Source organism: Podarcis raffonei, chromosome 14, assembly GCF_027172205.1.
Source record: "Podarcis raffonei isolate rPodRaf1 chromosome 14, rPodRaf1.pri, whole genome shotgun sequence".
NCBI lineage: Eukaryota > Metazoa > Chordata > Lepidosauria > Squamata > Lacertidae > Podarcis > Podarcis raffonei.
Window position 1 is genome coordinate 34138242 of NC_070615.1, and position 15570 is coordinate 34153811.

The 15570-nt window shown below is 46.9% G+C and overlaps 1 protein-coding gene across 1 annotated transcript; it reads left to right on the forward strand.

Moving 5' to 3' along the window:
• The first annotated feature begins 1239 nt into the window (after positions 1–1239).
• On the forward strand, positions 1240–15428 carry NAGPA (N-acetylglucosamine-1-phosphodiester alpha-N-acetylglucosaminidase). The gene is made up of 11 exons (XM_053366217.1): positions 1240–1561; positions 3079–3564; positions 4233–4372; positions 5306–5414; positions 6455–6583; positions 6865–7073; positions 8273–8320; positions 10136–10264; positions 10998–11129; positions 12654–12705; positions 13508–15428. The coding sequence occupies exons 1-11, from the start codon at positions 1413–1415 to the stop codon at positions 13725–13727; spliced, it is 1803 nt and encodes a 600-aa protein (XP_053222192.1). The 5' UTR covers positions 1240–1412; the 3' UTR covers positions 13728–15428.
• Positions 15429–15570: the final 142 nt, after the last annotated feature.

A 15570-nucleotide genomic window follows, 5' to 3' on the forward strand; every position in this document is an offset into this window, starting at 1 on the left:
TCGTCTATCCCAATGAAATACCATTAGAGGACTGGAATAAGGTAGAATGGAAATGACGCGATGGCTTAAGGGTGCAATCCTAGCCCCACTTACCTGGGAGTAAAGCTCCACTGAATTTAGTGAAACTAGCAGCTTATCCACACTTACTTTTCCAGACACGGTAAATCCTTTAAAGCTCCGTGTCAGAGCACCTTTGGGGGGGGGGGCTTGGGAGCTTTCCACGCAAAAACCCACTTTTTAGCAATCATTCGGAGCTAACATGAATCCCAAAGAATCCCAAGAAATGTAGTTTGTTAAAGGTTCTGGGAAGTGTAGCTTTGTGAGGGGTAAATTACAGTTCCCAAGTCTTTGGGGGAAGACGTATGATTTAAATGTCTGATGTGGATGTGACCTTAGTCAGGACTGCTGCCTTAGCTGCACTATTGCAATGGAGCCTGCACCCAACCCTAAGCAACATGTAGCTGGGATAATCAAAATGTGGTGTAGTGGTTAGAATGCTGAACTAGTTGCTGGGAGAGCAGGGTTCAAATCACTGAGCTCCTTGGAGAAAAGGTGGGATATAAATGTAGTAATAAATAAATATTCCTTCCCTCCTCAACCCAGCACCTCCCCCTTCCTTTGTGGTTTGTCTGGTGTCAAATTTTAGATTGTAAGGCGGGTGACAGTGTGTCTTAGTTTACAGAAGCTGTGCTCAAAACAAAAATTTTTTTTTCCTTCCAGTAGCACCTTAAAGACCAACTAAGTTAGTTCTTGGTATGAGCTTTCGTGTGCATGCACACTTCTTCAGATACACTGAAACAGAAGTTGCCAGATCCCTCTATATAGTGAGAAGGTGGGGAGGGGTATTACTCAGAAGGGTGGTGGGAATGGGTGATTGGCTGATAGGTGTGATGAGCCTGTTGACGACTCTTAACGACTGCTGTGCTGTTAGAGGACAGCTCTCCTGTCTGAAAGGCTGTCAGGTCCAACGCCCACTTGAAAGATAAGTTAAAGTCATAAAAGGGAGGAGGGGGTTTCAGTTGCCCACCACGAGATAACACCTAGACAGAGGACAGAGAAGGCACACTGGTCCCCCGGGTCAGTCTTTCCCATCACCATGAGATCTGGTATGTCTGTTTAAATTACAGTAGTTATTATTTCTAAATTTGCATCAAATTAGCATAGTATTTACATCAAATTAGCATATGCAAATGTTATGCAACAACACATCCTGTTCCAGCGTAAGTGGCCGCCTTAAGGACACAACAATAAACAACAACAACGAAAACAAGAAGACACTTGCTCCTCCTAATCTCAGGCGAGCAAATTCTGTGACACCTCTAGTGGGCCACCAGAAGGAGCAGTGAAACCACGCTTCCTTTTTCCGATCCCGGCTTTGCTGCTTTTGAAATAGTCTCACGTGATGGCTTGTCATGCGGCCGTGCGGCAAGCTCAATATGGCGGCCTCCATAGAGCGCCTAGTGCATAGAGTAGGCGAGGAGCAGCGACCGACTGCTTTGGTTGTTTTTTCTATGGTGCTGCTCCGCTGCTTTCTGGGAGTTCAGGGTCACGCCGTAGCTTGGTAAGTACTCAAACCAGAGGAGAAGCCTTTCCACCTCTGAGCATCCTGTGGGCGCGGGGGTGAGAGTTTCCGGCTCTTCCCACCCCCGCCGCATTTAGCTAATCTTTAGCTGTGCTTGTACGTGAAGGAAACTCAGGTGATAAGAGGGCCGAAGAGATCAAATTGACAATACCTGGGCTGATGTCCCGTTGAACAAGTAACACTGCTTGCAAATATAAAGGTAGTAGAACAAGGAGAGGATTTTGGAATAGCGCCGTATTCCCAGCGTGTTTTTTTGTTTTAGGTTAGAGAGTCTATATGCATACGCATACAAGTTCTTGCAGGGAACTTTTTTAATTTGGGAGAGCCTTAAAAGTATGCCACGTCACTACTATCCCATCTTAATCTTATCACATTTGTGGATCTGGCTTTTTTCTCCGCTGTGTGCAGGAAGCTCTCCAGTTTTCTCGAACATTCTTCTTTGTAACTAAATTAGTTCTGTTCTAGAACCTGGTGGTAGTTTTGTCAGGCGGAAATGGGGGAGTGAGACCTACTAGGAGGGTTGCTTTTCATTTCCTCTGTTCCAGTTGCTTTAACACAGAGACTGAGTGAAGTTTTTCAGTGGTGGAGAAAACTCTGGGCACCTTAATTTCTGGCTCTCAGGCTGCATTAAAAGGCACGGGGGGGGGTAGTTTTCTTAAATCCACTGAGTGTTCCTCCATCTTCTTACACAATATGGGTTTCCTTAGAGTCTAGTTTAGCGCAGAACTGCCCTCGACGTGTGCTTCCTCATCCAAGCACAAGCCTGATCTTGCCTGTCACCCTTTTGATTTCTGACCTGCTTAGTGGCAGTTGTTTGCAGTCCCTTGAGTCAGAGCTTCTTCTTTGGTCAGCCCCCTCCCCTGGCCTATTTAGCTCGATGTAAAATTACAGGCATGGGAAAAGAGCAAACTTAATGTGTTTATTACCTGAGTATTAATGGAACTGCTTTTAATGGCTCATTAGAGCTGCTTGTGGTGAAATAGAGGCGTTGTCTTAGAAAGATCTTCACTCCACGTAGGTGGAGAGGTGGTGTTTCCTAATGGATACCAGTCTTATAACAGATGACATTTCTTCCACCCAAATATACTCCAAGTTCTAAATGCCTTCCTCAGTGCATCCTATGATAATTCAAAAAAGTAATCTAGAATTTAAGATTTCACAGAATAATGACATTATGAGGCTTGCATAGTTTGGAGGGGATATCTCGCTAGCAGGGGGTCCCACTCTGCAACTTTATTTGTAACGCAATGCTTTTCAGTTAAAGGGGTAATAACATTGAGGACACCAGCTATCAGTCCATATTTAATTATATGGGTTTTGCATTTCTTGGCCCAGCTTTGTACAGATTTATTAGAAATTTGCTCCAAATTACATTTTGGGGTCAATCTTATACCGGACGTATGTTGTAAGGAGGCAAGGTGGTGCAAACGATTTGGCAGGGCAAGCTAGTGAGTCTGAACCTGTATGATTCACACTGGAAACTTGCAAAATTTCAGGAATTCATTGAACGATGACCTATTACTGCCGTATCCCCCACCTCAACACGGTCCGCGGCATCACCATCGGTACGTTCGGGACTGTCAAGCTCTCCGACACGGCAACACAACACATGAGTCCTGGCCTAGCAATAACAGCACTGTCTCTCCACTGACCGTCACAAGCATCTTCATCTCTGACATCCCTCCAAAGGGTCAGAATAGTCGACATGTCTATGGCCATCTCACTACAGTGAGGGACCCCCTGAGGACGTTCTCTGTGCTGGAGCCTGGTGGGCCAGGGGGCTGCGGTAAACGCAGCCGAGCAACAGTGGAAGAGACTGCCAGGCATGGCAAGTGCCTTGTGGCCCAGAATGGGGGGTACTTCAACACGAAAAACGGAATGTGCCTTGGGAATGTTGTGAGCGACGGGCATCTCATCCAGTCCTCCGGAGGGATTCAGAATGCTCATTTTGGCATCCGGAAGGATGGCACTCTAGTCTTTGGGTAAGGGATCAGCAACTCTTCCTTTTAAAGCAGGTGTGGGGAGCTGGAAATCACATAGTACCTGTCAGGCCATTGGGCCATCTGGCTTAGCATGGTCAATACTTACTGGCAGTGACTTTCTAGGATTTCTGAAATCCTAGAAAGCAGGGGAGATACCATGATCACAGACTTGGAGTTTAGAAGGGACTACGACGGTCATGCAGTTCAACCCCCTGCAATGCAGGAAACTTTCACCCAATGTGGGTCTCGAACCCACAACCCTGAGATTACAAGTCTCATGCTCTTCCACCTGAGCTATCCCTCAGGTCATGGTGAACTGTGAACTTGGAAGGGACGTTGGTGGCCACACTTGGGTCAACCCACTCTTCAGAGCTGGGTTTGCAGTGCAGAGTGTACTGCAGCATCCCTGATGGAGAGCCATTCAGCTTCTGCCTCATAGGAGAGCTCTACCACCTCCTGAGATAGCCTGATCCACTGGCCATTAAAGCTGTATCATACCACAGTCAAGGCTTTCGCCAGAGGATCCTGGAAAGTGTGGTTTATTAAAGGTGCTGAGAACGGGCCTTTGTTCCCATCACAGAGCTACAATTCCCAGAGAGGAATTGTCCTTTAAATATTTTCAAATGTCGCTTCCTCCTTACAACATGGCTCCTCTGTTGTCTTTTCAGCTATCTCTCTGAGGAGGACGTGTTGGCTAAAGACAACCCCTTTGTGCAGCTTGTGAGTGGGGTGGGTTGGCTCTTGCGAGATGGGGAGGTCTACGTGAATCAGAGTCGGGCGGTGGAATGTGACGAGACGCAGGAAACAGGTAAATGTGGGGAGGGGGCCTGTTCCTTTTGTCTGCCTGATGCACTGGATGGTCAGAAGGGGAGAAGGAGCCATAACAGGGGGCGTGTATAGATCTGTCCATAATGGGAAGCACCCACAAGGCTTGTTAGCCACCCAAGACTGGAAGGAACTGATGTGTCTTGTGTCTTTTCCTTCAGTCCACTGTCTTTCTGTGCCCCCCCTCCCCTCATGCCTTCTGCACTGTTGGGTGGGTGAAGAGCTATGGGATTCACTTGGTTCCTCTGGTGAGTAAGGCTTGGGCGGGGGAAGAACACGTTCCATGATGGTCCTGGCATGACCTAGCAAGCTCTAGACCACCCCAGGCTCAGCAGGCTCAAGGCCAAGGCTGTCCATGGCCCTAATGGAAAAATTAAGATATAAGATGTAAGCATTAGGAAAAGGTAATCAAAAAGACAAGTGGTGATTTGTGGTACTGTTTAATTGAATTTGTATGCAACAAAGAAAACCATTTTGCACCTCCTCAAACACACCAGTGACTTGTGGTTAATGGACTGCAGCTAATCGTATTAATTTTTATTTCCTTCCGAGAACCAGATATCTGGGGGTTTTTTAATGTTCTTTCGTTATAATCACCATGCCCACGCTTCAGCGAAACTGAATTCTTGTATTCTCTCTTCAAATGATTCATTACATTTATGTTTCTTGTCTGTATGCTCATGAAAATTAAATACATATGTTTATATATGGTGAAACAAAAGACCAGAGCTGTGATGGTACCCAGTTTAAAGCAGACAGTATTTAAGAAAACAAAACATGCATACACCATTCTGCTGTAAGGAGAGGTTTTGCCCTGTGATTATTTTTTTTTTAAAAAACCATTCTTGTAGCAGAGTGATTATGTTTCTCAGCTATTTGTACTTTGTCTCTCTTTCTCCCCACCCCTTTGTGGTAGGTACGTTTGACAAGTTCATCAATACTGTGTCTGCCAGGACAGCGGTGGGGCATGACAGGCAAGGACAGCTGGTGTTGGCACACTTTGATGGGCAGACACATACAAGGGGGTAAGTCTGATTAGTTTTTGAAGTCGTTCCTCCTAGTGGGGCAGGTGGTCCATGCCTCAGATTAAGCTCTGCTTGGAGGGCCTCTTTGTCTCCTTGATGTGTTGTGGGTCAGTTTTCCTTTTTTTATTTAAGTAACAATTCAGGAGAAAAGTTAAATAAGGAATCCAACTGTAGGTGCTAGCATTTAACATGTAGGTGTCTGAAGAATTTCCATCCTATGACTCAACAAAGAGTGATGAGATTTGGGCATAACGCTAAGCCATGGTTCAATAAACCATGGTGTAGGGACACTTGGTTCTGGTATGTTTAGTAAACTAAGGCTTAAACAATCCCAGAGGACTTAGTGTCATGTATGAACCAGGCCTGCCTAGCACCAGACAAGTATGATTCTTTAATGTATCCCGGTTTGCCCATAATGCTAACAGGTTGGTTTGCAAACCTTAGTTTATGTTAAGTGCAGCAAACCACGGCTTACAGGCTAAGGCACTGGAGCAGGTTCAGATGATTAAATTAAACCACAATTTAGTTAGCCAGGTCTATATGAAAGAGCCTTCTTTTTTTAATGACCTGAATTGACCCTCCTCTTAAAGAAAGCAGAGCCAGGTTTGGAAGGCTGGTTACTGTGGTACGTGAATTCTCTCTCACATGAAAATACATGGTCGTCCCCACCAACCCAACCCTCAAGCTGTTATCTTGCCTGCGCTACAGTAATCACTGGCTCTCTTTTCAGCGCTGCCCTAAGACTTCTCACTGCCCGAGGCAGATGGTGAAGTCATGTACAAAAGCCTAGCAGACAAACAGTTTAATCTTGCGTTGACACTGTTAATGTGCCAGAACATTCCACTACACACAAGGACCACAGGCTAGTGTGGCCGGGAACAGAGCATGCCACATGGCTCATCCAGTCCTAACACTTAACTTTTGCTCCCTTCTCTCCAGCATTTGCCTCCTTCCTCCGCCTAAGGATAGGGCCGGCCCTTACTCTTCTTCCGCCTATGCAAGGCATCTTCTCACAGCTATCCCCATTATCGTTTGCACAGCCTCAGCCTTTGGGATATGGCTGATTTCCTGAAGCAGCAAGGCGTCGTCAATGCCATCAACTTGGACGGCGGAGGGTCTGCAACCCTGGTCTTAAATGGAACGCTTGCTAGTTACCCTTCAGATCACTGGTAGGTGCTGTCGCTGTTTGCTAAAGGGGAGCTTGACTCTATACTTGTGGACAATGCAGAAAGAGCCGCCTGCTGTCACACTTCTGGTCCTGAAGTGGTCAGGCTATGTTTGGGGGGTGAGACAGTTTTCTGTGGGTCTGCATCAGTGTCAAATGAAGTTACTACAGCTGAGAAACCTCACTGTTTCTGCCAGCATTAAAGAAGGGGCAGGATGTGTACTAGGGCTTAGCCTGGCTGTTGTTGTTTTTCTTTTGGTGCAATCAGTATTTCTTTCTCCCCAGCGAACCTTACCCCATGTGGCGCTGCCCTCGGCAGGTTTCAACTATCCTGTGTGTCCATGAACCTGTCTGCCAGCCTCCGGACTGCAACGGGCATGGGCACTGCGTCCTTGGGGAATGCCAGTGCGACGGAGCTCTCTGGAGAGGACCAGCATGCGATGTCTTGGACTGCGGCCCTTCCAACTGCACCATGCATGGAATCTGTACAGAAGGCAAGGCCACGTAGGCTGGGAGAGCTGTGAGCATGTGGGTCAGGTAGAACAGGTGCCCGGCCTCCAAGTCAGGGCTGCCTATAGAGATGGGGCTCTCGAAAGCACATCACAAGTAGCAAGTAAAAGGTAAAGGGACCCCTGACCATTAGGTCCAGTCGTGGCCGACTCTGGGGTTGCGGCGCTCATCTCACTTTATTGGCCGAGGGAGCCGGCGTACAGCTTCCGGGTCATGTGGCCAGCATGACTAAGCCACTTCTGGCAAACCAGAGCAGTGCACAGAAACACCGTTTACCTTCCCGCTGGAGCGGTACCTATTTATCTACTTGCACTCTGACATGCTTTCAAACTGCTAGGTTGGCAGGAGCAGGGACCCAGCAACAGGAGCTCACCCCGTCGTGGGGATTCGAACCACCAACCTTCTGATTGGCAAGTCCTAGACTCTGTGGTTTAACCCACAGCGCCACCCGTGTCCCTACAGCACCCTTGATTTGGAGGCTGCCTATAGAATTAGGGTTCTAGAAAGCGCATTGCTATTAATAAGTAGGACTCCTGCCGAGACTGCTTCTGGGCAAAATGGGTTTTTAAAAAATCCTTGGATATATAGCAGTGGATGCTTTTTCACTCCCTTTTTTTCTTTTGGTTAAAGGCAGCCTCGGACTAACCTGTTCTGATTTGTTAGGATGCTGGCTCTACCATTGGGCAGAGTGAAGCAACTTCTTGGTATCCAACATAGGAGCAGTGATGGCAGTTTCCCACCTACTCCTCCTGAATCCCCCATCTTGGAGGACAGAGCTGTGTTTGCCCCCCAGGCTCCCCTTTGCCCCCTAAACTGGCCTAGGCTTTTAACTATCTGTTTCCTTTTTGTGTTGGTGGTTCTGCTTGTTTTTAAATAGAACTCTCTTTTAGACTTGTTAATGCTGTTGTAATGTATTTACATGTTTGTTACTTTCTTCAAATATTTTCAGTTGCTTTGAGTTGTCATTGAAAAATAAGGTGACTAATTTAATAACAATATTCCCCAAATGTCTTCTGTTTCCCCTTGGCCGTGGCTTATCTGAAAATCCCATGTTCTGTCCTGAATCCCCTCCTTTGCTGGCACTGGTGTCTCTATTCCCGGTTGTTTCACAACTTACCTCTCTGTGCCCATGATCTCACTGCTCCAAAATCACATCCATTTCTTCTTTCCCCCTTTATTGCAGAGGGATGTCTTTGTGATGCTGGCTGGCAGAGCCCCAACTGCAGTGAAGGTAGCTGGATTTCCTCCCTAACAATCCTTCCTTTGGAGAGTTGTGTGTGTTTGTGAATATTTATTTATTGCATCAGTTTGTAACTTGGGAAACCAATTGCAAAAGTTAGGGCAGCATTTGCCAACCTAGTGCCCTCCAGTGGCCTTGGACTGCAAGTTCCATTGGCCCCAGCCATCGTGGGGCAGAGTATAAACTCAAACAAAACAAAACAAACTTTTCTCCCTTTGGCCAAATAATAAGCTGAATTGTTACAGTCCTTGAAAATACGCTGCAGTTGATTGAACTGGCAGTAGCTGTTTTTCTCCAGTTTTATTGATTTTATTGCCTTGTTCTTCTTTTATTGCTTTACTTTGTGTTCCTTGCTCCAAGCATTCTTTGGTCAGGATAGAAATTAACTACGGTAAATATATATTTCCAGGGCACCTTACAACGTGATTGACTTTTCTATCTTGACTTTGCTACAGATGTGTTGGGAGGAGGCACTTTTGGTGGCCTGCATTGTGGCCACCAAATGCTGAGTTTTTTTTATTATTATTGTGATTTATTCCAAAAGAAGGAGGAGCTTATGCAAACTGCAGAAACGACATGGGCTGCATTTTCTGTCCTGGGACAGATGTGGGGGATGGAGAGATCCACAGCCCCCCTCTTATCCAGCTTACTCATGTCCATGCAAGGTCCTTACCATCTGTGTTACCAGGCTAGTGCTTAAATGCAAGGTTGGAATAACTGTGTGTGTGACCCTTTGTAGCAGGGAAAGCCAGCAGGTGTTCTGTGGCTGTTCTTGTTGTTGGACTCCAGCTCCCATCAGCCCCAGCAAGTGCGGCTTGTGGTCAGGCATGATGGGTGCTGTAGTCTAGCAACATTTGGAGGCTGCCACGTTGGCTATCCCTGCTTTACAAGGGAGGGGTAGAACATGTGCTCACTGGTAGAACATGTGCTTGGAATGCAGAAGGGTCCCAGGTTCAATCCTTGCATTGTATCAATTGTCTGTATATAAATATATCTATAAATAAAAAATCCTGGCGTCTGTGGGGAAGGCTGGGCAAGTCGGCCATTCTGAAAGCATGGAAGCTGCTGCCAATCAGTGCAGACAGTACTGAGCCAATTGAACAAATAGTCTACTTTGGTATAATGCAGTTCTATTGGGGCTTCCCTTGCTCTTGACCTGGAAGCTGCAGGCAATGCAGAATGCTGCTGCACAGCTGCCCATGGGACTGACACCCCACCAGCGTATAGCACCTCTGCTCAAGGATCTGCACTGGCTTTCTACCAGGCCAAGTTCAATTAGTTTATTACTGTTGGTATATAAAGCCCTTAACAGCTTGGGAGCAGTTTACCTGCGAGATCACTTTGCCCTATATAAGCCCACTTGGCTGCTCTGAACTGGCCCTGTTAAAAGTGCCACATAATATTTGTTCAGCATTTGTAAGAAATCTGCGTTTTAGCATGGCAGAACCTTCACTTTGGCTCGCACTATTGACATCAGGCAGAGTACTTACAGCGAAGGCAACTTTCTGGCGCCTACTAAAAACAGTTTTGTTTAGACAAGCCTACCCACACCTGTGGAATGCTGGCATGTGTTTTCATTAGGCTTTTAGCTTATTTCTGAAGGTTTTTAATTGGTTTTTAACTGATAATTTTATTGCTTTATTCTTTTCTTGTAAAGAATTTCAGGTTGTTTTCTTTTTGTAGGATGAAGCGCTATATATAATTTTTGCGAAGCAAACAAACAGTAAATATATATTCCTCGCCACCCAAAGTCCTGATGGTGTTTTGCATGTGGTCTCCTCCCTCCCTCTGTCTCTTCTGCCATAGCCTGTGCTCCTGGTTCCTATGGCGACGGCTGCCTTCAGAAGTGTCTCTGCCTCAATGGTGGTGTCTGTGACCCTGTCCACGGAACTTGCAATTGCTCAGCTGGCTACCAAGGCACGCATTGCGAAGAAGGTGAGAGATTTGTTTATTTTAACTTGGCTGTGGCGATAACGTATTTGCTCTACTCCCTTCTTGCCGAGTTAAAGCTTGCTGGTTAAAACAGCACTGTCTGCACCTGGTACTTGTGACTCTCGCTGCTCCCCTCCCAGCCTTTATAATTCCTTAATGTGGGGAGGCATGCTTTGGGCGCCAAAGAAATTGGGACAGCCAGAAGACAGGGTGGAAGCAGCGAAGAAATGGGCGAGTTAGCTGACAGGAGAGGCTCAGTGGAGCCAGCTAGTGGGTGAAGAATGTCCAACCTTTCCACATCTTCTTTGTTTGCATCACAGATTCTACACACAGTGCACAGTTAGACTGTGGAACTCACTGCCACAGGAGGCAGTGATGACCACTAACATGAGTGGATTGGACAAATTCATGGTTATTAGTCACAATGGCTCGGTTCTGCTTCCACAGTCGGGGTATTCATGCTTCTGAATACCAGATGCCAGAAACCACAGGAGAAGAGAGTGCTCTTGCACACACGTCCTGCTTTCTGGTTTCCCCACAGGTATCTGGTTAGCCTCTGTAACTTGCTCTGGGCAAAGGCAGAAGGGCTTTGCAAGCTTTGGCAATCAGCTGCTCATCCATGCCTGAAAACCCTGCTGTAAGACAGAGAGCCAGGCCTGATTCTGCCAATGTGTTTCCCTGGCCTTCTTGCTGTTGTGTAACCCCCAACTTGTCTTCCCTGTGATTGTTTTCTCAGCCTGCCCCAGCGGACGGTACGGGCCAAACTGCCAGGATGCCTGTCCCTGCCCAAACCAGCGTCCTTGTGATCGGAAGACGGGCAGTTGCAGCGTTTCTGCTGAATGCCCCCTGCCTGACGACGTAGTCAGAGGTAAGTGGCTCAGGGGCCTCGTGACTCAGGAGGAGACACAGCCTGAGCTTTTCTTTCGGAAGGTTTGGCCCTTGGCCTTTTTGCTTCCTGTTTAAAAGGGTCCTGGAAAGATAGGAAGAGGCCTTATTTAGACTCTGGCTCATTGGCCTACCAATCTCAGTATTGTCTTCCCTGACTGGCAGCTGCTCTCCAGGGCTTCGGGCAGGGATCTCTCTCATGTTGTGGAGGGGGCTGACTAAAAATCAGCCCTCCTGCCAGGGAAATATCTCCTCACTCATATTCATATTCTCTCTCTCTCTCTCTCTCTCTCTCTCTCTCTCTCACACACACACACACACACACACACACACACAGATATATGAGAAGCAAAGCTTTAATAGTAGAAAAGTGTAACATGTTGACTGAGAGAAATGAAACATATTGAGGCAAGTGATAGGTAGCCTTTTTAAACGGACAACCTGAAGAGAGGGGCCAATTCTAAAGTACAGCATAACAGCCCAACTCACTAGAGGCCAGGTATTCTATTGATAAAATTAGGACTCAGTGCTTTTCTTACACCTTAGCCCAGGCATAGGCAACCTCGGCCCTCCAGATGTTTTGAGACTGCAATTCCCATCATCCCTGACCACTGGTCCAGTTAGCTAGGGATCATGGGAGTTGTAGTCCCCAAACACCTGGAGGGCCGAGGTTGCCTTTACCTGTCTTAGCCCTACCTGGAGATGCTGGAGGCTGTTGCTCTGCCTGAGCCATGTGGTTCTTCCCTGTGGTGTTATACCTGGGACAGCTCTTTCTCTCCCGGGCTGCTGCCTGTCAGAATAGCGGTACCGTGCTGAATAGGCCAAGAGATTTGATGGCTTCATATATCCCAGCTACCCTCTTCTTGGTCTACATTCGAGAGTGCCTGTGCATTTTGGGGTAGCTTTCTAGTGGTGCAACGTACAAGGGAAGACGACGGATCAAAAAGCTGTGGGAAATGGGAGGATGCCACTGTATAGAAAAGGGGGGTGGGAAGTGGACTTTATTCCTGGTGCGTTTCAGGGCAGCCTCTTTCCCAAGGAGTGTAAACACTGTAAATTGAGGCTTTGAACCAAGTGAAGTTAAGACCTGCTTGAGTCCCATTGGAAATCTCGTCGATTTCAAGGGTGCTTAAGCTCCAGTTGCATTGGAACCAAAGTTACTAGGTCTTGATCTCTGAATGCTTGAAGTTGAGCAGATTACAAATGGATCGAGTCTGATGGAATGTATGGATTCTTTGAGAAGGAATTCCTTGAAACAAGTTAGAGCACTAGGGGCGTCGTCTCTTTTTTTGTCGCCACCCCACCCCCTTGCACAGTTGTCATCTGCGTTCGTCTTGAACAAACTGTCCTGCCCATCCCTTTCAGGACAGCAAGAGAAATCTAGACTCTTGATCTGACGCGACAATTAAGCCTTCATAGATCCTTTCCAGTCTATTTGCTGCATTGGAGATTTGCCTTGTCCCTTGTGCTTGGCAATTAAGCATCTAAATGCATCTCTCTCACACAGGGCAGTGCTTGCTGAAGGCTGATGAGGAAGGTGTGCTCCTTGGGTTTACAATGTAAGTTGTGTGCTTTGTGTTTTTGTAGTGTGGTTGTGTGTTGTAATATTTTCTAGCCTCCTGTAATAGAGCTAGTCACAGAGTCCTAGTCTACAAGGCCACCTCCACCTCTGCGTGGTCCAGTCCATTGCCCAGTGCAGGCAGTATAGATCACCCCCAATAGACAGCTGTCCATCCTTATCAGGACACAAGAAGAGTCCTGCTGGATCAGGCCAGTGGCCCATCTAGACCAGCAACCTGGTCTCACGGTGGCCAACCCAATGCCTACAGGAAGGCTGCAAGCAGGAACTGAGCACTCTGCACCTGCAAATCCCAGAAAGTGGTATTCAGAAACATTACTCTGGAGGCGGAGCATAGCCATGGCAGCTGGTAGCCTTTGTTAGCCTTTTCCTCCATGAATTTGTCCCATTCTCTTTGAAAGCTATCCAAGTTGTTGGCCATCGTTGCCTCCCACGGGAGCAAATTCCATAGTTTTGACTATGCAGTGTGTGCCTCCGCTTTGAAGAATCTGCATCATGGGAGATGCTCACCACCTCTCTAGGGAATCCATCCCATCTGGCCTTGCCATCAGGAAGCTGCTTCTAATGTTCAAGCACAGTCTCCCCTCCTGCAGCCAAAGGCCATTCTAGCCTCGTCTGCTGGGACAAGTCTATTCTAGCAAAGTGATTACAAGGATGAAATGGGAATCTCTTGACTTCTATTGTCAGTTCGCAAGCTGGTGTGTTAAGGCACTGTAAACATGCTGATTATTATTTTCATCGGTTAACATTATTAATAGTATTTTTATTTTGTTTTTTTACAGTAAGGGATGGTTTATAGGAGTCTTATCTGTGCTGCTTCTGGTTAGCGCCGGGTTCAACATAAAGCACTTTTGCTGCAGCAGCTCCACAGGCCGGCAGAACTATAACGATTACTTCTCCAGGCGTCCCAACAGTTCCCACTATAAATTATTAGGGAAATCAAACAGTTTTCCACTTGCAGGAGGAGAGAATGAAGACTACACAGAAGACACAGAGACCTAACACAGACGCCTGTGATCCTTTGATGTGAGAACCAGCAGGAGGCCCCATCCATCACTCTTGTGTGATGACACACTGTAGCGGAACCTTCCAGAAGGAACTAGTGACTTCCACGTAGAACTTGACTACTGCTGCTCTCATTGGCCTCGCCTAGGGGCAATGGACCTTTTCCCAGTCCAAGGCCCCATATTCCCATCTGGAAACCCCCAGCAGCGAGCAGGACCTAAGGCGAAAGAGGGCAGAGCAGTTAACCCAAGTTTTACCTTTTTGTGTACTGTAGGCTAGTTTCCACAAACACACCTCTGTATCCTCCATTGCGCTAAGCAAGAGGGAATATCAGAGTTAAAGGACACATTTCAGCTGTCAAAAGAAACATCTGGGGAAGTGTGGGGCTTGGGAAGAGGGGTTGCGCCGTGAGGAGGGTCCTGACGGACAGATAAGAGAAGGATAGATTTGGCCTCCAGGCCTGAGGTTCTCCACCTCGGACCCATCCTTTCCAGAATGAGCCACTGCCCTTCCAGATGTTTTAGGTTGGGGAAAGAAGTCTAGAAGTCGCTGGAGCTGGCCTTGATCTCTCTGCTGCTCCAGTAAAGGACTCCAAATAGAATCCCCTGCGCATAAAAATAACCACCACATTACAGTATGGACTCCAACTCCCATCACTCTCAGCCACCATGGCTGATGGCCACAGATGAGGCAAGTTGTAGCCCAGCAACAGCAAAAGGGCTGGAGGTTCCCCACCTGTGGTGTGTCATGAGCCAAAATGGCTCATGTAAAACTACCAGTTTTTCCTTGCTGATAACAGGTGGATGTAGCCAAAGTGCAGAGTGGGGCTGTTTAAAAGCCTTCTTGCAAACAGCCCTGTGCTGTTTTGCAGAGGCTGCTGCCTTCCTCTCTTTCCCATGCCCCCTTGACAGCCCAGATCCGGCCTAAGCCTGTATGCCTCTGCCCCATTCCCAATTGGTTTGGGATCCAGGCTTGGGCCGGATCCAGGGGTGTCATGGGGCAGGAGAAGATTCTGGGTACATCCTTACTAATTTCTTTAAGTGGTGGTTGCAGCTTTCGCTGGGAAGACTAATGGGCTGCTTCAAAAATAATGTTAAACCCTAGTTACAAATTAACTGGCTTGATGCAAATGAGCAGTGTGCTGGTTCACAGTGCTCATTACTTGTTCTTGTATTGCTCCAGTCTGTGCCATGCTGGGGGGAGACGTACCAGAGCCTGGTTCAGCATCACATGTTGAGAAAGTGCTAAAAGAATTAATAATGAAAAGGGCTTCACTGTGAGGAATTTTACTTCCAACTCTGGTTATCAGAGTGCTTGACTCCTAACGCCTTAAGTATGATGGCCTAAGTTAGGCCTATAGCATACAATCTTATGACAAGTTTTTTAGTAATATATTTTGTAAGATGTAGCTGAGGGTGGGGTTGCCTTCCGATAATTTATTTTAAAGCAGAAATTGTCTCGGCCTGAATACATAAACCACTTTTTCTTTCTGTTGCACTTTGCCTCTTCCTTCATAATGCCAGGGGTCTTTGGCAGCCCATGTGAAATGTTGTGCCATATTTTAAATTGTGTGTTTTGTTAGCTTCAAAAGTTGAACAACAATTGCAGCAACCATCCATGTTTGGTGCAGGGATATACTTTTTATACAATCAGGACTATATACTTTTTACACAATAAAGTGACATTTTTTCCTCTTGAGTTATGAATGTTGTCCTTTGACTAGCTGCAAGAGGGTGCCAAGACTTGACATTGTTTCCAGATGCATAGTGACAATAGTCTCGTCCATTTTTACATGGTCCCCAGATACCTTAAAGCCTACATACAAAATTGGAACTCTACA